General features: G+C 38.0%; 1 protein-coding gene and 1 long non-coding RNA gene across 13 annotated transcripts in view; one reads left to right on the forward strand and one right to left on the reverse strand.

Annotated features, from left to right (window-relative positions):
* The window catches only part of ESRRG (estrogen related receptor gamma), a 390,382-nt gene that overhangs the window by 270,407 nt on the left and 96,760 nt on the right, over positions 1–23,215 (forward strand). For all 12 annotated transcript variants that reach the window (XM_030945130.1, XM_030945139.1, XM_030945133.1 and 9 more), the window contains one exon: positions 10,794–10,910. In XM_030945130.1, the coding sequence (XP_030800990.1) occupies positions 10,794–10,910 (117 nt within the window). The remainder of the gene's footprint in view (positions 1–10,793; positions 10,911–23,215) is intronic.
* The window catches only part of LOC115901995, a 31,091-nt gene that overhangs the window by 1,590 nt on the left and 6,286 nt on the right, over positions 1–23,215 (reverse strand). The gene's annotated exons all lie outside the window — the stretch shown is intronic.

The following is a 23,215-nucleotide window of genomic DNA, read 5'->3' on the forward strand; positions in this document are numbered from 1 at the left end:
TTTTTTTTTTTAAGAATGAGCATAAAGTGAGCTTCAGTTTGTAATTTCACATAACTCCAAATTAAAAAACATTTGGTCTTAAATATAGTGCTTCTATAGTTAATATAAAATTAGTAAGGAAAATAATGAATGTTAATTTGATTTATATATTGCTGAAGCAGTGGCCATTTTATTCTTCTCTCTTCCATTTTGCTGCTGGGGAGATTTGGGCCTTTTACTAGCATGAAGTGCCCATTTTATGAGGGACATACAGACACTAAAAAGAAACATTATACTTCAGTTGTTCTAATGGAGCTGAATGTTACACTATTGGCAACCAGTAAACAAAGATTCTTAATGGTGGCCTGGGTGTATATGTAAAATAAGCACACATGCAGAGACAGTTTGCTCATTTCTATTCTCTGTATTGGAAAAAGTAAAAAGAAATAAAATAAAGAAGAGGTAGGTGATTTCACTTGACCTTCAAGAACATTTTCAGAAGAGCTCAGAAAATGTTTCTGTTGAAGCAATTTGTATTTTTTGGTTGTTAAACTTCAAGCACCAATTTCAACTAGCAACTCTGTTTTTATAAATGGTCTTTAATTGCTGTGTAATAGCTGTCCTACAGGACTGAATTGATGCACGATTATTTTAGTTGCATTTTGAGCACCAAAAAAACTGCTACAGAAACAAAAACTGATTGAAGTGTTGACTTCTGGCAGTAATAGGTAACCTGCAATTTTACACCACACCACAGACAGAAAGTTTCTGGGCATGGGAGCACAAGGCAGAGACGTCATCCTCCAGATTAGCAACCTGGACTTGGCCACGCAGCTCAAGTTAGAACTGGCAGCTGTGCAAAGAGTCTCAGTGTGGCTGGAGCACGAGCTGCATCAGCAGGTGACAGTGCTGTGAAGACAAAAAATAAATGCAGCAGGGCAAAACCAAGCATTGAAAAGAAAAGCCATAATGAAGAAACTAAGAATAGGAAGTACGTTACCCATCATAGTGTCATGGCAGCATCTTTAGCAATGGTTCTGATGAAACTGGCACAAATACTGAGAGTTTTCAGGTATCATCCAAAATAATGGAAGCTACTTGGGTGAATCAAACCATGAGTTTTGGTAGGTGAAAAATGTATATAAGAAAGAAATGTGCTTTCTTATGATTTGAATGGGAAAATTCTACCTTTAGGCTTGCATGAAGAATAATTCCCCTGAGGTTTTTTGCTCTAATTGATAGAATGTAGTTCCATTGTTCTGGAGGTCATTCTTCCCTGCACTGTTTCATTTCCTTGTTCATGTCATGTTCCTTCTCTCTCTCTCTACTTATTTTTAAAATGAGTTTGCTGCTGCATTAGTGCAACTAAGAAAACAGGAAAACAGAAATAAATGCAACAGGCTTTGAAATACAGAATAGAAAACCAGGCTGCCTGAAGTGTCAAATAACTGTGCATATGTAGGGATAGCATGTTTCAGTTCAAGGAATTTCTTATTTTAAATGCTAATAGCGTAATTGTGATGAGTACTTTATTATAGATTCAATGAAAAAAAACATAGGACTTCCCAAACCTTTGTTGATCATTCATCAGTTTACTAAATTAGCTCAGACTTGTAGATCCTCAGTGCTATTCCTGTTGAAATCATGGGCACAACTGCCCTGACTTCAGGGAGAGGAAGGCTGAGCTGATAAAGTCAGATTATGAAGCACATCCTGTGTTCATGTAAGGCCTGATGTCCTTTCCATGGAGTCAATGGGAGTCTTTCCATTCCAGAGGAGTCTCTTGAGGTCTCAGCAGGTGGAGACCACAGGCAGCTGCTGAGAGAGCCAGGTCAGTTTTTGTGCACCACCAGCATCTCACACAAAACAGAAGCCTCACAGGGCAAATATCACTCTAATGTAGAGTATACACCTCTTTTTAAGGGTAATGGAGGTTGTCATTCCCTTTCCAATTTAGCAGTTTAGTCTAAAAAACATCCAGCCTCCTGAAATCAATTCCTACTAATTTCCTTAAACATTAAGAAATTAAATGAACCCTGTTTTGATGTATAAGAAGGAGTAATTTTGTCTTTTCAGAATATATATTTGTTAACATAGCCCAAAAATAGGTTTACAGTTTTGGTAAAGTGTGCATAATTATGATAAAAATCAATAATATTAGAAAAAAATAGAAACAAGCAATTTCCTGGCTAAAAAATGAAAGAGAACAAACCCACCAAAAAAGAGCTCAATATATAAAATTGATATCTTCTTAGGTCATAGTAGAATGCAGTGATGTTCTGCCCCTTTTGTGAGATATAAGGTATGGAAGAACTGGATGTTCTCTCTGCTCAGCCTAGCACTCACTCAGCTGCAGCTCTCAGTTTGCTTCTGGGATAATTTACATGGTGGCTGATTGCAAGTGTCTCACAGAAATACACACACAGCCAAATCTTCCCAAAATTGGCTTAACATCAGGGATAGTAGAAAATAGCAACATCTAAAAATAGTTACAGGTCTATTGATTTTTAGGGTCTCTTCACAGTTTTTGCTGTGCACTGTATTATCTTGAAAACTCTGAGCTTTCATTAAAAGAAAGAGGGGAAAAAAAAGAATTTTCAGTTGGCAGCTGGGTGCAAAGTCTTGCGTTCAACACAGAGGTCTTGTACTTGCTGGATATTTAGTAGGAAATATTTAATGTAAATATATTTCTCGTAATTTTTATTTGGTCAGTTATCATATATACTAGTAAGTACACATTTTCATTAATAATATGTAATTACTCAGTGTTCATAACTTAAACATTTCAGCAGGTGAATTGAACTGGTATTCTTGCTTTCAGCAGAGGGCTGAGATGGTAGGACTTACAGGTTCAAAGACAGATTATTATCCTGTTTTATGTTAGCTTTTATCTCTCTAAAATAATGGCCTGCATCTAGAAGACTTTCATCCTTCCTCGTTCCAAATTGTCCAGACTGTTGTCTTTGGACTCTTTAAACTAGCCTGAAAAGACAGTGTGTAAAGCCTGCACATTCCTCCTAAGGCTTCTCACAAAAGTCTCAGATCTTACTTACCATTTCCTTGGAGACTGTTTGAATTTTCCCCGCAAAAGCTAAATATTTTGCATTCAGTAGTCTTTGATTTTGAATTTTTACTTTTTTGGGGGTTTTTTTTGTTTATATGTTTATTTTTTGAGGAAAAACTGCTGGACGAACAGTAGTGAGGCATCAGTGTTCTGTGTATACACAAGGTGAGTAAAGCAGTAGTTGGTAAGAAGCTCTGCAGTCAGACCCTCACGGTCTCATCATTTCATCCCTGAGAGTTGCTGCCTGTCCATGTCTCCTAACACAAACAGGAAATAATCTATCCTTGAAATATTGTTGTCTTCTGCCATCTCATTTTATGCTGCTCAGCCAAGAGCCTTCAGCTCTGCAGTTCTGCAGGGATGTTCCTGTTGACTTCAAAACCTGCCCAAACTCTCTGTACTTTGTTCAGCTCTTTGGTTACTCAGAGTTGTTTTTAATCCCTCTAATGTTCAGTTTTTTCAGTCCTCTTTAGATTGTTGACCCATTATTGAGTCAGTTTGAACTGTAAATATACAAACACTTTACAGTAAATAAATTTTTATTTTTCAATCAGGAAGTTTTAATCAAGAAAGATAGAACTAGGTATGTACATTCAGATAAGGCAACGTAAGTTTGATTTGAAGTTGCACGTGACTGAAATGGCTTCCAAGGAGTATTTTGCATTTCTGAAAGCTGTCTTCTGTAATACATTTTTGAGGAGGAAATGAAAGAAAATTAAACAAGATCTTACGGCTTTTCAGCTTCTTTGCTGATAGGTAAGATTATTGTTGTTTTATAGAAGGGTGGGGTGGAGGCTCCCATCTTGGTGCACTGGCCTGTGGACCTTGGCTCTGTTGCAAAGATGGCAGCCCTCCAGTGAGCTGAGCACTAAATGTCACCTGAATCCATCATTACCTGATCTAATCATTCACCTTCCTTATATAAGTGAAAGTCTGTGCATCAGCACTTCTTTCAAAGAATATTTTAAGCAAGCAGTGATAGATATCTTCCCTTTTCCCCAATTTCTCTGTGCCTGTGGGCCAGCCAGACTAGCAAGCGAGCATTTTTAATTCCTTCCAACACATCTTTTTATCCTGTCATAATGTCATTGTGTAGCTATGGCAGCTAAACAAGATGAGACAATAAAATATAAACATGCTGAAATCTCAGAACCAGAGAGAAGCTTAAAAGTATACAGATTGTTCTGTCTTTTTTACTATCTCTGCTTTCCTTACAGCCTTGAGAACGGTAATAAGCATTTAGATGATTTGGGAGTAAGAATGAGCATCCTGATTGGTGCATGGCTATTTTGAACCCTTCAGAAATACTGCAAAAGAGATGTGATTTACAAATAGTGCTGGTACACTAGTATGTATCAATGCCATTATAATTAGGTCTGCATCTCGTTTTGTTATAAACATCTCTGAAAGCCTCCAGCCCACTTACAAAGCTCTGTCTTGTTTGACACCAGAGACAGGAGAAGTCTCAGCTAGCAAGTGATTTATGTTAATGTTTGTATAACTTTTTAATGACCTTTTTTTCTGGTGTGAAAATGATTCCGTTTGCAGCTTTACAGACTGAGATACTCTGTGTGCTTATAAACAAACAATGACAATCCTCCATGCTATCGTAGTAGAATGTGTCAAAATTGACCTAGATAAAATACCAGTAGGGACCAAACGTAGATAGTTCAGTCTTTCTGACTTGAACAGCTCTTAAGTGACTACCAGGTAGCAGGGGATCAGTTCCCTCTGTGCCTTCAAAGCATTTGTTCTCTTTTAAGGTGACCTAAATGCCCTTCATTTCTTGTGAATAAATTGAGTACAGGGGGATTCAAAGGTAGTTGGGCCCTTATAGATTCAACACCCCCTAATACCAGTCTGATACTGAAAATTATGGTGACTTTTTATGATGCTGGAAACCAATCTACCTAAAGTTAGAGGCTGATACAAGACTGTCATGTAATCAGAGTAGCCAGCATCACCTTTACATTTTTGCTTTAAATCATCATGTTGCTTTCTAAGAATTAAAAAAAAAATAAATTGCAAGTTCTAAGTATGTTTTAGTTCTGTAACACAGTACACTGATTTCTTCAAAGCAATTTAACATAGTGACTTCACTAAAAATGTACTTCTAAGCTGTTCATGTCCCTCTGTCAAACACCATGTTTAAAAACTAACTGCTCCTCCTTAGTTACTTAATCTAACAGAAAAGGCAACATAAGCAAGAGATGAAACACAACCTGTCCTACATGGTCTTGTCACCTTGAAAAGATACTTGAGACATTTGGGAACCAAATTTTTAAATGTTCTGTAACTCTGTGTGTCCACTATTGTTTCTGAAGTCACCTGGGTGAAAAGTTGTGAATACAGTCAATTTTATGCTTAATCATCTCCAGATGACCTGTAGCAGAATTCATAGTAGGTCTATAATTCATAGAGCTTTCTTGCAGTATCAGGTGAATCTGTCTGAGGATTTGCAAAACTAGATTCAGTTATTTATGTTTGAATCTGGCCTCATTCCAGCCTGCCTCTACTCTGAAACCTTACCGATGAGGGTACTTTTACATGTGAAAATATTTACTCAAATTCAGCTAAGTTTTGACTGCAAAGTAGAGAGCAGAGTCTGGAAGAACTGAAACTTTAGCCTGAGAGAAAATATTTTTACTTTCCTCAGTTCAGCTTCATTGAGACCTATAAACATGGAAAAGATTTTCAAGTCTGGGACTTTTTCTCTGTCCTTCTATTCAGTTAGGCTGTTACTCTTGATTTTCAAGAGCTCCTCGTTCTCAGATTCTCAGGAGCTATTCTTTTCAATTCTGGTTGGATTATGTATAAAGGTGTAACCTAACATAGTGATATTCACTCTCTGTGTTAGCTTAGATTTTCCTCTCTTCTCTCTCTCTCTCTCTCTCTCTCTCTCTCTCTCTCTCTCTCTCTCTCTGAGTTCTCTTTATTAAGTCCCAGAACCCCTATGGCTGTAATCCTGGTTACTTTCCATTTTTGGAGTTTTGATGCATAGCAATGCACAGGCAAGTGGGTATTCCTTCCAGTCTGTCACCCAGGAAAAGAGAGCATGGATGGGTACCTGGGATAAACCTCACTGCAGAAAGACTTAAATCTAGTTAAGCAGTAGTCTCTATGAAGAATGACAACACTTCAGTTTTGAAATACAAGCTTTTGAAAGAAAGATATTAAGTTAGAGAATGTGAAAGAGAAGTTTTGGGAGAAAAATGGAACCTTATTGAACTGAAATGCAGCTTCATGAAGAGATTATAGCAGAAAATTATTACATTGAAGGAATGTTGGTTCGTTTGGTTTTTTCCTTCTTTTTTTCTTCTGAGCCTACATTCCCACACAGTAAAAGTTTTGATACTGATATCTTCAGTATTCGTCTTGCTTTTTTAATGGCTCATGGCTATTCTTTCCAAACACCTTTTCACCCTGCACTTAAGTCTTCCTCATAGCTTTTACTTGTCCAAAAATTTTCTGAGCGTACTTCAATAGCTTGTAGAAATCATTTTACATCTTGGTGTTATAATGTCTAATATTGCAGTATGGAAAAGGAAATAAAGCTTCTGCTAGGACTTGATGTCTGCAGCTTCTACTTCTGTCATTATTGGTGGAAGAGAGACCCCTGTTCCAGCCTGTTTCTAGAGCCAGTTTCTCACTTTTAATGTCTGGGAGGTTCTGAAGATGTGACTGTTGATGACAATAACTTCTACTAAGGCAGGAGGCTCAGTGCTTTCAGTGACTTCCTCTTTGCCATGATTCTTGCTTGTCCTGCCACCTTTAGTGTCACTGTCAATTCTGTGCAAGAAATGGCCAAAATGGTTTTGAGAATCTTGGCTAAATCCACTCAGTTGCCTGACCTGTAAAGCCATTAAGTCCCTGTACCACAAAAATTGTTCTTTCGTCACTCCTCATTCAAGTAACATCCAAACCTCATCTGTGAGGTAAAAAAGAAATGGTACCTTGGCCCATTTATCCTGAACTGTGTGTAAAAATGTGACTGTCTAAAGCATGTAAAATTGGAGAGCTGGGTATACAGGGTAAGTTTTAGCAGCTCACCTGCTATCTCAGGATCAAATAGCATCATGTTTTCGGTTTTTCAGCTGCATTGGTAACAGAGTTTTAGAAGTATTTTCTCATTTTTCGGCTGGGATACTAAAATTTAACAAATCAGTAGAAAGAGGAACTGGTTTTAAGTAAACATTCCTCAGTACATGAAGAAAGAAAAGGGGCTTAGGCTGGTATAAATCCCATTATATTATTCTAGCACAGAGAAATGTGTTTGGGGAGTGAAGATTTTACATATATTTTTATTTTCAAGTGTCATACTAATTTATATTACTCAGCCCTTTAACTGCCAAACTGTAAAAGTCCATTACGCTGCTGAAAGGAATATACAAATTATCCCCTGGCACTTTAGGCAGGAGTTTTACATATATGCTGTTATTCTATCAGCCAGCTAGCTGCACGATTCTATTAAGGAGTAAGTGAGAAAATTATATTGCCTGCAAACTAATTGTACAAAAGACTCTGAAATAAGTAATCAGAGCCCAGTTCTTTCTGAAAACCAGCCAGGAGATATTATAAATCGCTCCATCGCTCTTGTCAGCCCAGTTTAAAGACCCCGAGCTGCCATGTTGATTTCGTTCACTGTGTAACACAACTTCCTCTCCAGCTGTTGACAGGACTGGGCAAACTCAGCTTTTACTCTTCCTAGCTGCTCAGTTTCAGCCTCTAGCATCTTGAAGTAAGTAAGGAATTGGTGGAGATCCCTTCTGGATCTTCCTCTGAAATAAAATGCAGATCTGAGTATCTTGAATGGAAATTCATATCTAGAAGTAAATAAGAAATTATGAAAGCTCTAATGACCTGGAATGTGCAGTAAATTCAGTTTTTTAACAAAAGTAAATCCACTAATACTTGGAGTACTAGGTAAAATGCATCTTAGTATGATATAGATATCCACTGCATCTACATGTGCACTGGAGAGAAAATGTTCATTCCTTGAACCCTTACTGCAGTGTAGCCACGTTCTTAAATGCTGGAACCACTTTATGAGGACCAGCTATGGTCATTGGTAAGATATGGATTTTTGTTCCTATTCCTGTAACTCTGCTGAGCTTGGAGGAATTCATTGCAGCATCTTCTAAGTTCATTTTACAACACCAAAAATGAATATTGAGTGTCCACTGTAAAATACAAGTCATTAAAGAAAAGCAGTTTAAATTGAAAGGAGATTCCCCCTGTATTGGAATCCAAATGACTAGAATAATAGCTCCTTTTAGCATTCTTGAGGTGTCAAGAATTTGCAGGAAAAGTAAGTTACACTGTGCCTGCTGCAGACTGTTGCATAGTTTGCAGAAATGTGAAATGTCAGGGAATGGATTAGAAGCACCTGCATAATGAAATGAGCAATCTTGCATTTATCTTTCTTGTTCTGAATGCTGCTTCTTGGTGTTGGCACCTGTACCTTTGTATCTTGGGACGGGATCTCTTGATACAGTGAGAGTGTTCTACCTGCCCTGGTAGAGAGCTTTGCTTCCTGAAGTTCTCTGTTATAATCTTGTTCTTGTTTTGATCAAGGTCATTTCTGACCTTGTGCAAAGGTATCTTTGATCTTGTGCAAAGCATTTCTGATTCCCTGTTTCTCCTTTTTTTTAAGATAGGGATGGTAATACATTTATTACTGTAGTATAGTGAAGTTCATTAGGTACAAATGGTGGAAGCTTTGAAGGTCTTCCTGTGTAGTGGTTGTGTCTTTCTAAGAATGCCTTGTTAGAAGGAGAGGATAATGTGAATCCTTTTTTAAGCTTGCCCTTACCATAATTTTCTACATATCCTTCCAAAACTGTTATTTCCTAACTTTTCTAATGTGTATTGGTAAGACCTTTTGCAGGAACTACTGTGCTGAATTCCCTACCCACCGTTTCCTTCAGTTTCTTAAATAGCTTTCTCCACAGCAGCTAAGAAAGGGGAAAAGGACTAAACTGCTTTGACTTTTGTCATTAGCATTCAGGCATACCAAGATCTGTTTCACTCACCAGCATTGCTAACTCACTCATGCAGCAATGTCCAGGGGGAAGAAAGCCTGCAAAGGCCTGAAAAGGTTGTGCCAAATGTGCCGGTTGTGTTGGCAGAGTGCACGTTTTGCCCTGCAGACCACCTTTATCATAAGTACTTAACCAATTTTCAATAGATGTAAGTGGTTTAAGTATTACTTCCTGTTGAATTAGCAGTTGCTGAGCATTTGAGTCTTTGTGCAATCCTGCAATCCACTAATGTGATATTTAATGAGGAGACATCAGTCTGGAGAAAGGTAGTCAATATAAATCAGTGTTTACGAAGTGTGATTAACTCTGAAATATTTCATCAATGCTGTGGTCCCAGGCAGACTCTATGCTAATTATTAGAACCTGTGCATGTTTCAGGGGACTTTGATGGACCCCGAGTGCGGCAAACATGGAGCAGCAAAATTGCGATTATGCTCGGACTGTCTCTGATGACAATTTATGCATTTGGTGTGATGACCTCCTGCTTCCCAAGAGGGCAATAAACAGAATGCATTTTCATTAAGATACTAATGCACTTTATCACAGGGGGAAAGGGTTAGAAAATAAAGAAATACCTTTAAAGCAAGATGTGACAGACTGATTGGGAAGATACTTTATTTAAAAGTCAGTTTCCCAGTGTAACTTCGGGCTGTTGCAAAGTCTGTCATACTGGATGTAGTGTTGGACTATGGGATGCATGGCTGGGCAGATGAATTAGCTGAGCTAAGCTGTTTAATAAAAAGTGCAGTGGTATCCGGGCAGAAGAGGACAGATGTCGCATTTGGACTTGGATACCCAAAAATGTGATTTTAAAAAAGTAAACTGCTCTTGTATTTTACTCGTTCATTTGCAAACTTTTATTTTCTGATTTTTGAGGAGAAATAATATGAATTAGCAGTAGCAACAAACTAAAAACCAGACTGCTTTGCCCATGATGAGAAGGGCTCACATTTAAGGATGGAGCTTGTTATAGGCCTTAAGAGGGGAACTGGAAGAAGCAAGGGCAAAGACAAGCATCTCTTTTGGTTTTTGTTATTCTGACAGCTTGGCAGGAATGATCCTATTCCTGAAGCCTCTCAGTAGAAGAACTTGGTCAAAAGTATAGAGAGATGTCCTGGAGCAGAGAACTGGCCTGGTAGCTGCAGAACATGCTAGATGTGGTGGTAACAGTCCCAGTGAGTCCTGCCTTATGCTCTGTGCCAGCTGTAGTGGAAGAAGGGTGAACTCTGTGGTACCTGTTGTAGTTGATTAAGCAGTAAAGCAGTCCTTCTTTTGAATTCTAGACAAAGAGAGACTAATGAAATTGACTAAAAAGGAAAATAAAGAGTGCTCAGAGAAGGAGCCTGAGCCTGTGGCTTGGTACAGAAAATTAATGACAAAATGTCTTTCTTCTGTCAGCAGGAATAGCATATGTGAAAAGTTTTCCTATGGACCATATTGGGAGTGAGACACAGACTCACATTAATTGTGGTTTTGTGTATATTTCTTTCATGTGGATGTCTGAATTTAAAAGAAAAAGGTGAAAAAGCTTCATCTTTTAACTCAGCTATTTATTTTTACTTGAGAGCTGTTTCCTTTCTGTAGCACTGCTTACTCTTGATACATTCCAAAATGAAATACAAAGGCAATTGTATGAGTACTTTTGTGTATCTGTTGTGTTGGTTAGTCAGTGACTCTGAGCCCCTCTTACCCTGTCTGTTCCACCACAGGTAACATAGAGTACAGCTGCCCAGCAACGAATGAATGTGAAATCACAAAGCGCAGACGCAAGTCCTGCCAAGCCTGCCGCTTCATGAAGTGTCTAAAAGTTGGCATGCTGAAAGAAGGTAAGACTGACCACCTCAATCTGTATCTCTCTGCAAACACTTGTTACAACTGTAGGGCAATCAGGAAAGAAGAGAGACTGGTGAGTGTTCTAATCAGTTATTGCAAAGGCAATTTTCATATATACTTGCTCTTTCTGACATCTCCTTCTAAGCTATCAAATCATGCTCTATCCACACAGAGCTCATCATCTTGTGTAGTACAGCAAAATGTACCTCAGCATTCAATCTCCTTCAGTAAGTAACTGGTAGAATGACCATCAGAATTCCCGAAGATTTCTTTCCTCCATTCCTTATCCACTGTTACTCTGTCCCAGTTCTGGCAGAAAACCAGAACACACACTGTGCCTTCCTTTTATTCAGTTTTCATTCCATCAGGACAAATGAAAAGGGTTACTTCTAAATTAAACAAGTATAAGTATTGTGTGTATGTGCTGAAGTTACTGTAACTGCACTGGAGCAAATTTTGGCATGCAGAAGAGGAGAATCCACCCTCCCCCCCCTTTTTTTTCCTAAAAGTGTCTGAGAACCCTGCCCCTCACTGTAAGTGTATATTGAATGTTTTAATTCATCAATTACATTTTGAAGCTATTGAGTGCAAGAAAATATACTCAAGAAATGATGCTTTCTTACCTCTAACTTGCTTCATCTATGTGACACAATGAAGTGATTGCTCAAATCTTGGTTGCCTGCAATGCACTTATATTGTTGTTAATGTATATGCAAGAATATACTTGGAAGTGCATGTATTACATGCATTATTATTTTAGAGCACTGTCACCACCAAGAAAGATGCTGTGTACTTCTGAACTAGATAAACATTTGAAATAAAATCAGCCTAGTGTTCTCTAAGTATTGTATCCAGGGGAGAATACTTTGTGTTAAGCAATGACTTCAGAACAATCCTATTCAATTTTGCTTTGTCGGTGCTTGAAAACTCAGCTTTAATAACTGGCTGATTTTTGCAGATAGGTTGGTGGTAATGCAAAACAGGGTAAGTATGTAGCTATCGGGGTAAAAATCCAAGAAACAACACAGACCAGTGGTGAGATGATGGGTAAATTAGGTCTATCACGCACCTACAGACATATTCTTATTGGATTATACTTACTAAGAATAAACCTTGTTCTGTGCAACTGCTTTGGCAGATGCTATGATCCTGTGAGCCAAATCCTGCTGTCCTTCGTCTTACTTGAGCAAAACTCCTGTCAGATTCGATGGAGACTTTGCCTCAGTAAGAATGGCAGGATTTGACCCTCTCTTCAGTGGTTATGGGAGAGTTCTTACTTCCCAAAATCCTCCTGTAACTGACCACTAGGAGCAGTCACTGGAAAGGGAAATTATGATGCTTAGATAAACTGTAAAAAGAAAGGGATGACTGGGTATGGCACCTTTTGAAAAGGACTGTGCTTCTTAGCATCTTTTTTTTTGGTAAGTTAAGACCCTGTATCACTAGTTACCTAATATACAGATATATTGAGCAACTTCTTTGAAAATGAAACAGTGCTCCCAAGAGCACATGCAGGTGAATTGATTTAATCCTTTTCCTCTGAATTTTGAGGGCACTATTGTGCATGCATTAACATACATATATTTTAAAAAATCTAGGCTGTGTGCAGCTTCTGGGACTGCAAGAGGAAATTGTCTCCTCTGCAAATGAGTAATTATCTCAGGAAATTTGTGTGCAGATTTACTGTTTCTGCATACAATTTTGTTAACTGAGTTAATTTAGTTGGATAATACAGATGTACATTGTCAGTAATATTTTTTTGTTTGAATGTTCATTGTCCATGGATTCAAATAATTCCCACAAGTTTTCTTAATAAAAATTGCATGAATTTTCTACTGTAAACGTACATACCTTTTTCTAAATGGCAAAATAACTAATTACTTTGAAAAGACAGTGTTGTTTATCTACCACCTATTATAACAACCTGGAGGAATATATAAGGGCATTTTATTTTTTTCCCCCTGTAGTGGCCACTTTTTAAATCATACTGATTCACAGTACATTTGTAAGACTCTACTTGTAGTAAAGATTTTTTTTTTCTTGTTGGAAGGTAGTTTTGGAGCTGGATGTTGTTATTTTAACCTACAGGAAAGTATGGAGATGACTTTTTGACTTGGACCACATCCTTTATGTACAAAATTAAGAAAGATAATGTACTGACTTCTTGCATGTGTAAAGTGGTATAAATTTATTGATTAGCACGGACTTAAAATAAGCTGAAATTATTCTTGCTGCATCTCAAGTGTTTCTTTATGTACAGACAAGGATTTCAGTCTCATGCAGCATGTCAGAGATCATGCTGCAGTAAATCTATTCAAATGTAAACCTGTTCAATTCAATTACCAGTTTATAATAAAATTTGCTGCTGCAGCCTCCACGTTTGTCACAGCAGTCTCTACATGCTGATGGCACAGCATGCCTGGAAATTGACAGCCTAAATCTATTTACAAAAAAAATTTAGTTGCAGACCTGAAATAAAATCAAGTTTAAGCAGCTTTGAGAGGAGCATCACATTCCTTACAAGAACAGCACATCTGCCAGGGTGCATCTTCTCCAGAAATCTTACCTTGTTTGTGGGGAGTTTTCTTGTAGAAATTTATCCTTAACAAACGGTTTTAAAATGTAATCCAAAGTGAAACAATTATCAGATATTGTGCTTCCCTTCACATTGGAAAGGACTTTACTACATTGTCATTTTGTGAATTGTCATATGAATTTCATGGTAGTAATCACAGTGCCTGGAAAAAGATTCTGAGTTTTAGCTTGGCTTCTAGGGCAGGGTCTGAACACCACTTATAACAAATGTACAGGGTGGCTTCCCTTAAGACATCTGTATGTTGAATCATTTATGTGACAAGATAATGATGTTTTTCATCTAGCATCCAGTGTTTCTGTGGGAGACCCGGTGTTAGGATGGTGGGGCTGTGTTTTGGGGTCAAATCCTGGGAGGGAGTTGGATTTCTGGTCACATGAAGTACAAGGTGGAGTAGGCATTTTCTGTACATTTTCTCATGGATCTTGGTGGGGCTTAACCAGCAGCACCTAGATAGATCAAGATTCTTAATGATTTTTAGGATGTGGGCCAGGAGCCAGAGAAGGAATGCTACAGCAATGTCAGGCTGGGCTGGGCTGGAGTGAGATTGAGGCCCTGGCTGCATCTCCTGTTGAGTATCATAAGAAAGTTTATACACACTGATCTGGAGGAACATACCATTTTGGTTTAGCCCATGGCCTGTTACTTAAAAACATATCTGGGTCTATGGATGGGTTTTGAGGATGTTATACTTCATACTGTAGCATTCAGAAGAGGCTGATGAGCTTTTAGGCACGAGACAAATATGAGGATATGGTGTTTTCATTTACTTTTTTAGGTAAGGGTTATTAGCAGCAGAGCAGAATACACTGCAGTCAAAGAAAAAAAATTACCTTTTTCTATATTTAATTTTGTGTCAGTGTTACAAAAAATCAGGTTTTCAAGTATCCCAATTGATTCTTCCACAGAAATGCAGTTTCTTTGACTGTACTTTTATTTTGGTGAATTGTCTCAGATTCATGAGAACAGCTGAAACAACATTAGAGATTCTTGTATAGTCTAGGGAGAAACTTTTCAAATGTATCCCTTGAGATTTCTTGAAATAATATTGAAATTGCTAAAAGGGGTGCAGGGAGACATGTACAACAATTTGCCCTTTTTAAAAATGAACATTTTTAAGACATTCAGTAGTTTTCAGTTCTGTTTGTTTATAATTCAGTTCTGTCTTTAAAGTTTGGCCTTCAAACTCTTTGGAAGCCAGTGATTATTTTGCTTCAGATGGTAGAATTAAATCTGTGCTCATGTGCAAGGTTGGGTATTTTGGCCATTTCCCTTTTTATACAGGTAGTTGGATTGAGAAAAAGGGGTTGATTTTTTTTCTTTTCTAAGAAGAAAAATTGGATGTAAAACTACATAAGATGGTATGGGGAGTCTTGAGTAGATATTTGACTTTTTTTTTTTTCTATTGCTAGGTGATATGAGTAGAATTCAATATCTAACCTTTAATTAGTACTATTTGCCTATTAATAATATCTGTGGGACTATTTACTAGCATATGCTTGTGGTAGAAGATATTATTCCAAGTTTATTATAGGACAGATCTTGCTCCAAAGAGCTTCCCATGTGAAATCATTCCAATGGAGGAATTATTCCAAAATAAAATCACTTTTTGTTTCAGATGCAGCGTTTGTATAACTGTTTTTACAAGAGGTTATTGCATATGTTTTAGTTTTCTCCATAGAGGCAAAGCCTTAGCCTCAGTTTTACCTACTCCTGTGTAGTAGGGAGGTTAAGAACTACAGTTCAGAGGGGAATCTATTGAGTGGCACTAATGCAGCCTTTAGACCATCTGGAATGCTGTTCTGCCTCTCACAGTTCTGTGCAGTACTAGTTTGTATTTCTTACAGGACTGTTGATACCAAAACATCTCCCATGTATCTCTCATTTCTGGTATTTGGGTGTTTTCAGAACGTGTTATGGACTGTGTGCAGTGGCTGATCTGCATTGCTTGTCATTTCAGAAAGTCTAGTTCCTAAATGAGTGATACATGGAAAAAAATGGAAGTTTATATGGAAAGTAAAGTATACCAAAATAAAATGGCATGGGTTGCTTCATGTAAGTATGTTTGTATTTTCCTTAGGAATGGATGGCCTTGACAAATTATCATCAGTCACTTGGTACCCTGTTAGAATAGGCAGGGTAACAAAATTCCAGCTTAATTAGTCCTGCTATTACAAATGAGAAGCCAGATCCTCACCAAGTATTAACAGAAGCTCTTAGAGCTGTGTTAGATTGCTGCTCATTTGGCAGGTTTGGCAATCTGTGCTGTGGGGAAGTCAGCAATATACCTTTTTGTGTCTGTGAATCTTCACAGTTGCTTGTACATGAGCCATCATTCAGGCTCTAAAAGTGATCACAAACTCTCTGAGCTTTTCATCTGGCAGTGCTGACTTGCTGTGTAACCCTTCCCATCACAGCAGAGCAGTTTGCATGTTCCACTTGCCCTGCTCAATGAGTAGCCCTCAACACTTCCCATTCATTACTTTGCTTGGTTTTTTTGAGAATTCATACAGGCCCTCAGAGAGACCTCAACATCCCTAGGGAAATGGTAAGGCAGTAGTTAGAATCTGCTTTGTAAAGAAATCCTGGACTTTTAACTGTTTTTCTTCAGATGTGATCTAATTAAAAGCAATTCCTGACAGTTTTAAAAATGCTTGAACATTTTAGATGCTCATATGATGAACAGAAGATTATTACATGAGTTACACTTTTTCTGAATATGCTACAATTAGCGGTCTCTAAAATATTTTTGCTTCACACATTGAGAGATTTCATTCATTCAAATATAAGAATACACTTTTAGAAAGAGGTATGTATATTTTAAAGCATAAATTACTGAGTTTGTTATGGAAAGATTACCATATGAACATCTTTGGCTTGTGTTAAGCAGCAGATCGGATTAAATTATCATATTGATCCTTTCTGGCTTTGACAGTCTATGAAAATGAATCCAATAGAGCAAGGAGAACGAGCAGCTTGAGTTTGGTCTTACGTAAAGGGATGCGTGATATGCAGAGGAGCAGATTAATGGATTCGCTCTCAAAATAATAAATAAAACTAAGCAATCTTCTTTATGACTAAAATTGTGTTATCACCTATGATTTGAGGGTAGTGAAAAAGCCTGCTTAATAGGATTCCTTCTAACAACATCTCTTTTGAAAAGACCTGTGCATCAGACATTGCCAAGGTAAATTTCTCTTACAAGTCTAATACCATTAGTCTGCCAAGACAAAAGCAGAAATTATTGTGGATGAAGTTTTAGTTTCTGCTGCCTTTAGAAATCAGAACAAAGGAAAGGAGAAAGCATTAATGGTATTCAAAGAAAATATTTCTGTACAGGATGACAGTTAATAGAGCAGCAGTGACCTCAGTGATATTTCTTATGCTCTCTATCGTAATATTACACTTAAGGAGCTTCTCCATTAATGCAGGATATTAAACAAACCTCCTGTGTTATAACATCAAGAGATAACATAGTGTGTCTTCTGTTGATGTCTCAGCTTTCTTCTATGTTTCAATGTATTATGAAGGAGCTTGGTTTCTAGTGCAGGTATTTTTTTGAATTGTTTCTTTTCCTCTCCTATTCCTTCCTTTTCCCCTTTCTTCCCTTCCTTCCCCATTCACGCATTCCCCCCTTTTTTTCGTCGCTTTCATTTCTCCCTTTCCCTCACTTTTATTTCTTCCTTTCCCTTTTTTCTTCCTCCCTTTCTCCTTGCACTCCCTTTCTTTCTTTCATTCCGAATGTGCTTGGATTAATATATACTGGGACCTGTTAAATCTCCTTGGAAACAATAGAAGCTAATCTCTAAGTGCTCTTGGTGTTCATAAGTAGGCTTCTTTGCTCCTAACCAAAATGTGACCTGATAGCCCAGTTCACACATTAGAACTGACAGCCCAATTTGTCTGCCCTAAAATGCAGCTCATGACTATCCACTCTCTGTAACTGATGAAGAAGGACAAACTATTCAGCTTCAGGTTAGTGTTTATAGTCAGCTCAAGCGACTAGCATTTCTATTCATCCACTAGAAAAATACCCCAGAAAAAGCAAATACTGGGGATGTGGATATTCTTCCCAAGTCACATGAAAGCACCTACAGCTCCTACCAAGTACTGGCCTCCTGAGAAGCTTTCGTGGTGCTTGTGTTTCAGTGTTGTGCCAGTTTGGTTTGTGTTCTGTCTCTGAGTATTTTGGGGAATAAAGCAGATATCCCAGCAGTTCACTGGACTTGCTCTTTACATAAGATTTCTCTCTTCCTAGATAAAATTTTGTATTACTGTTGTCCCTGTATACAAATGCTTGCTTTCCACAAAAGAGAAGGTATGAAGTGGATGTGGAGAAAGCAGTATTGTTTGTAAGTCTGAGTTTGGGAACTATTTACATTTCTTGGCTTTACACAGATCTGTAAATGGGGAGGTTTCTGTGTTAGCATTTGCAAATCTGAGGTCAGAGCTGTTTGCTGGCTCACTCACCAGCAGCTTCCTTGAGATTAGCTGTTAGGTGGGGTCTGCTTACACAATCATTGCTGCTGAGAATCCCAGTGGCAACAGTTGTTTGCAGGGTAAGACAGGCAAAGAATACTTTCAACCTAAAGTTACTTTGTACTGTTGTTAATGAGTTTGAAGGATTCTGAATAGAATTAAATTTTACTGTAATTTTCTTAGTGCACATACCTTATGTATTAATTGCTCAGAATTGGAAGGAGTGGGTTCTGCAGTTTCATGAGTCTACTTAAATTACTATTAAAAATTAATCACTTTGTACTAATATTTTCTCATCATAATCTGAGGTGATTAACTGCATGTCTTCATTTATCATATTTCTTCTTTTGATCCTAAAATAAGGAAGCAGTACTTTCCTAATTTTCTAGAAAATATTCAATTGTTTGTAAAATATGTTTTTTGGGTTTAGCCCTTATGAACATTTGCTTATACACTGGAAGTATAGCAACAGCAATATAAGTGATAAGGATAGGTAGAGACAAGTCTGAAGGATGCAGGGCTTTTCCCATGATCTCACAAGTAGCTGCCTTTCATTTCTGGTCTCTGCCCCCCATAAACACACACATCAAATGTGGCACTGCCCTTTGTTGCAGAGTTCTTGAATTCTTGCATGTAGATCCTGCCTTATGTTTAGTAAGTCTCATTTTGTAAATAGTAACATTAATGTAATTTATATTCTTCACTTTTTTCTGTTTCTGCTGTGTGGATACTTGCATATCCCCTGCTTGAATGGAATAGGTGTAGAATCCCTGGTAGAGGTGCATTTAAGGGTAGTGAATGTCCTTACCTCTAAAGTGTCACTCTCGAGCCAAACTTTCTGTATTTTACTCAGCCTTTGCCTGGGCAGCACCCACAGCTCCTCACTAAGACTCTTGCTGTGTAAAATCTTTGTCAAAACAGAATGCAGGGTAGGATTATTTGGGGTGAAGGGCTGCAGTGATGCAGGTGCTGGTAGCTAGAACCCATGTGGCAGATGTACAGGCAGACTGCTGCTGCTTGGGATGCATTGGCACTGAAAAGCTGACTGGCTGAGGAACTCTCTTGGCCTCTTCACTCAGTCAAAGCAATGAATGTGTTGAGAAGCAAGAAGATTTCCACCTGCAGTTGTTACATCTGATCTCATATAGTGCTATCCCTCATATATTTCACATTTCTAAATCTCTGCTGTCTTACAAAATAAAGGTTAGAATCAATGTGAGTTTTGAGACACTAATGTAACTAAGCCACAATCTTCTCTCTGAGCAGTCATTGCCCTTTTATAACCTGAGGAGTTATTGCAAGTGGTGAGCCTTTGCCAGTTCTACTCACTGAGTCACTGCAATATGAAGCTGGAATATTATTTCTTTTGGTGTTTGCAATGTGGCTTTTGTGGTTGAAAGTCAGCAGCCTGAATTCTGAAATAAATGTGATCATCTGCAATGAATTGTCACTTTGTCAGATTTTGCCATGCTTACTAGCTATTCTAATAATAGATCTCATCTAACCAGCTTTTTCTTTTTTTTTTCTTTCTTTTTTGTTTTCTTTTCTTTGGGTATTTATATGACAGAAAAGGGAAATTATGAGGGGAGTCTGTTGTGCTCACAGTAGTTGCTTAATATAGCTATTAATCTTTATAAATGAAAAAACATAGCTTTATTTTAAGCCTCAATAGGCTTTTATTAGATAAATGATTCTGGAGAAAGTCAAACACAGCTATGTTGAATATCTACACTTACTGAATAATATCAATATTTTCCTTTTTGCTCTTTATTTTTCCAGCACATTTAATATGTGTATCTATTTTTCTCTTAAGCATCTGGTTTACATCTCAGGGTAATCAGGTATAAGATGAGAAGTCAATTTGATTTACAGTTTTAGTGCAGCAGATCAAAAATCAACATTCCATACAACTTGCTTGCCTGGGGTCTTTACTGCACTCCATGTTACAACAGTTAATTATTAAAATAATTGCGAAAAATTGAAATACTTTCTAAAAGAAAGTCTGTGTGATACTGTCCCTTAATCAGCTTAACTCCAGTCTGTGCCCTTAGTGGCAGAATTGTTGGTGTGCTGTTTACCTGCAAAACTCTTTGACCAGCAAGAGAGAATCTTGGTAACTTGCTGCATGCTGAGCACATACAGATCCTAGGAAAAAGCAAGTGGTACAAGATCATCATCCTCATCTTTTGTCTCCTGTTCTTTCCCTCTTCAGCCAGGCATTAGTCCGTACAGTGCTGTTCTTGTCATTTTTATTCAGCAATGTAAAAATCACTTCACCAATGCCCTGTCTCTTTCTAATACTCCTTTCAGTTCTGTGGGTGGGTGACTGAAGATGAGCCACGTCTTTTGTTGTGATCTGAATCAATCAACAGATCAGTCTTGTATCATTTGCTCAACAGTTGTACAGCCACATGCTGCTTTTCGTGACAGTCTGCCAGATAGTGTTTACAGTGGTCTCCAGCTTCTGAAGTTCCTGTGCTCTGTCTCATTTTCCTATTTTCTGTAGTTCAGTCCAAGCTTTAGAAACAGGCACCTGAGATTTCATTGCATGGTCAGTCTCAGTGTATAACATTTGGGAAGAGTATCTTGTTCTAAGTCACCAGAACAGCATTTCTAGATAGGAAGTGGTATCAGTTATGGTAGGATTACTTAAGAGATGTAAATATTACACTAAATACATTTTGTATACAGACTGAGGCTACCAGCATGTTACTATTGAAGTGTTGAGAGAAGTCTTCCTCTGTACTGATTTTTCAGGTCACAAGCCACTTGCTGGTTTCCCTGTCAAACTTTTAATGAAAGCTCTTAAGTTTCCAATTTGAAGACAGAGTAGACTGCTAAATGTCAAAATAAAGGAAAATTAATATTTCCCTTAAAGAGTAGCAATCTGTTTTATAATACCAATTTAAATAGATTCCTGCTCAAAGATGTATTAGAAAGTTTCTGTTGAGTTATAACTCAGGTGAAGAATTAGGCTGAGATAATAAGGGACTGAATAGACTCTTCCTTCTCAACGGCCCTCAGGAACATCACCCAAAGTCTCTGACTGTATTTCAGACAAAAAGAAGTTGGAACAGCTCTTGAGTCTGGTGTTCACAGCCACAGTCTTTGCTGGTCTTCCAGCTGCTGGATGTGCCACATGGCCATTGCTTGATCCTGCATGAGATGCAGAGGGATGCAGTAATTGGAGAACAAAGCTACAGAGTAGCTAAGATCACATAAGATCCTTCTCTTTTCTCTTTTTATCTTCTGTCATTTTATGAGTTTCTATTCATTTTCCTCTTCCAAACCACGATTGTATCAGAAGAATGCTGATGAGAAAATAGTTGCTGTGAGCACATATCCTCCAGGCAGTTTTTTTTCTGGCCAGGTGGGAGAGAGAATAATGAATTTCTTGAGGTTTTTGTTAGCTGACTCACTGTTTCGTGAGGACTAGCCAGGCTGAATGACTGTATTTCCTTCTGGGCATCCTGGTATTGCTGGAGATATCCATCCTGGCAGGATGCTTCAACTCATCTCCAATTAAAATACTTGTTATAGAAGTATTGTTAAACACAGCTGATTTATGAAGTTAGGAAAAACATTTGAATGCAGAGTGTTAAGGCTTCCAACATCGGTGTTCCTCTCTAGGGAGCTGTGTGCAATGAGAAAGCATTTGGAATGTTAGCAGTTCATACCATCATTTTGTTTCCATTTGTTTTCTCTAATTTCCTATTTTAATGCTGGTTAGCTGAACTAAGTCCTTTTTTCCTCTTCACTGTTCCCTCCCCCTTTATGGAATAGCCCATGACACGTGCCTGTAAAGTGGCTTCTTGGGAATTTGCAAGTCTTTGAATGTGTTATCTGATTAAAGGGATGTATGTGTCTTTAATTCTCGTCTGCAGTTTCACCTCTGACCCCATCTGTTAAAGTGGAAAGGAGCTGAGAGTCAGCAAAGTCCCAGATTCAACCCAGATAACCTGCAGTGTGCACATTTGAATGCTTTAACTCCTCGGTGGCCCCTGAAAATTACAAACTTAATTAAGTGACAGGTTTCACTGGAAAATGTGGAGGGTCTGATATGAGACAGGTGAATTGTTTATTTTGTTGATATGCTTAAGGTAGGATAATTTAGTCCTGGCTTTGCCTTTTCTGTTAAAGAAGAAAAAAATATATAGAGGTGTGGCATAAACGTGTATAAGGTCTTGTTTACACATGTGTATTTTCATTTCTGTATTATTTTAATACACCAATTTCTTGCTTACAGGAGTGAAAAGTAAAACCTGCATTTCTACTTCCTTTTTGAAAAGGAAGCTGAATTATGTGATTGGAAATGGTGCTGCAGTTTTGGGTGGGATTTTTAAATACCCCCAAATAAAGCAGTAAAAATAAAGTCATTGAAAGATTGAAGTGGATGGCATGAGGGTCATTTACATTATGTTTTGCTAATACTGTGCTTTTTTGCAGTAACAGTGTAACTGTGGCATTTCCTGTGCTTTACAAATAGATATCATTAGTGATGAGAATATCCTATTATATTTAGACCTGTGGTGTTCTGATTTTTCCTCTGGTCATTTTCTTTTCTAGCTTTCAAACACTCTTAAAACTGAAAGGATTTTCAGTACCCCAGATCCATCCCTGTTCTCTGAAAGCTGGAGCCAAATTCTTCCCCCACTTACATCTGTTCAACTTCGGTGGTTTCACTTATGCTATGTGGCTGTAACAATGCAGAATTTGTCCTAATCTGCCCTTTCTTTTTCAGTGGAGAATATGCGCATGCAAAGTGTACGTGAACACAGCAAGTTGAAATGCAAATAGAAAGAATGTATGTATTTTGTGTGTGTGTGTGTACACACACATATAGATAAACAGCACACAGATAGGTTTGATAGTATATCTACTGTACATAATATTGTAAATGGTATCTTGCTGTGCTGGAATCCAGGCAATATGAGTTCAGTACTAAAGTGTTCAAGTTGCACCTGAGCTAGCTGGAGCCTGCCAGCCTCTGCAAGCCCACTGAGAGCATCTGTCTCGCCACCACCTTGCTCACGCTGTGTCCTCTGCAGGCTCTCCGATTCTTCCGACTATGAGCATAAATCATCCACCTGTCAGGAGCTCGAGCTGCCTGGATTATGCAATGCCTGCCTTCATTTGGAGATGGTGTGAGCAGAAGATTGCGGCAAATGCTTTGCATTCATTTTAATGCCGCTCCCGCATCTCTTCAGCTTTAATGAGGGTTCAGGG

This window comes from Camarhynchus parvulus, chromosome 3 (assembly GCF_901933205.1).
Source record: "Camarhynchus parvulus chromosome 3, STF_HiC, whole genome shotgun sequence".
Taxonomy (NCBI): domain Eukaryota; kingdom Metazoa; phylum Chordata; class Aves; order Passeriformes; family Thraupidae; genus Camarhynchus; species Camarhynchus parvulus.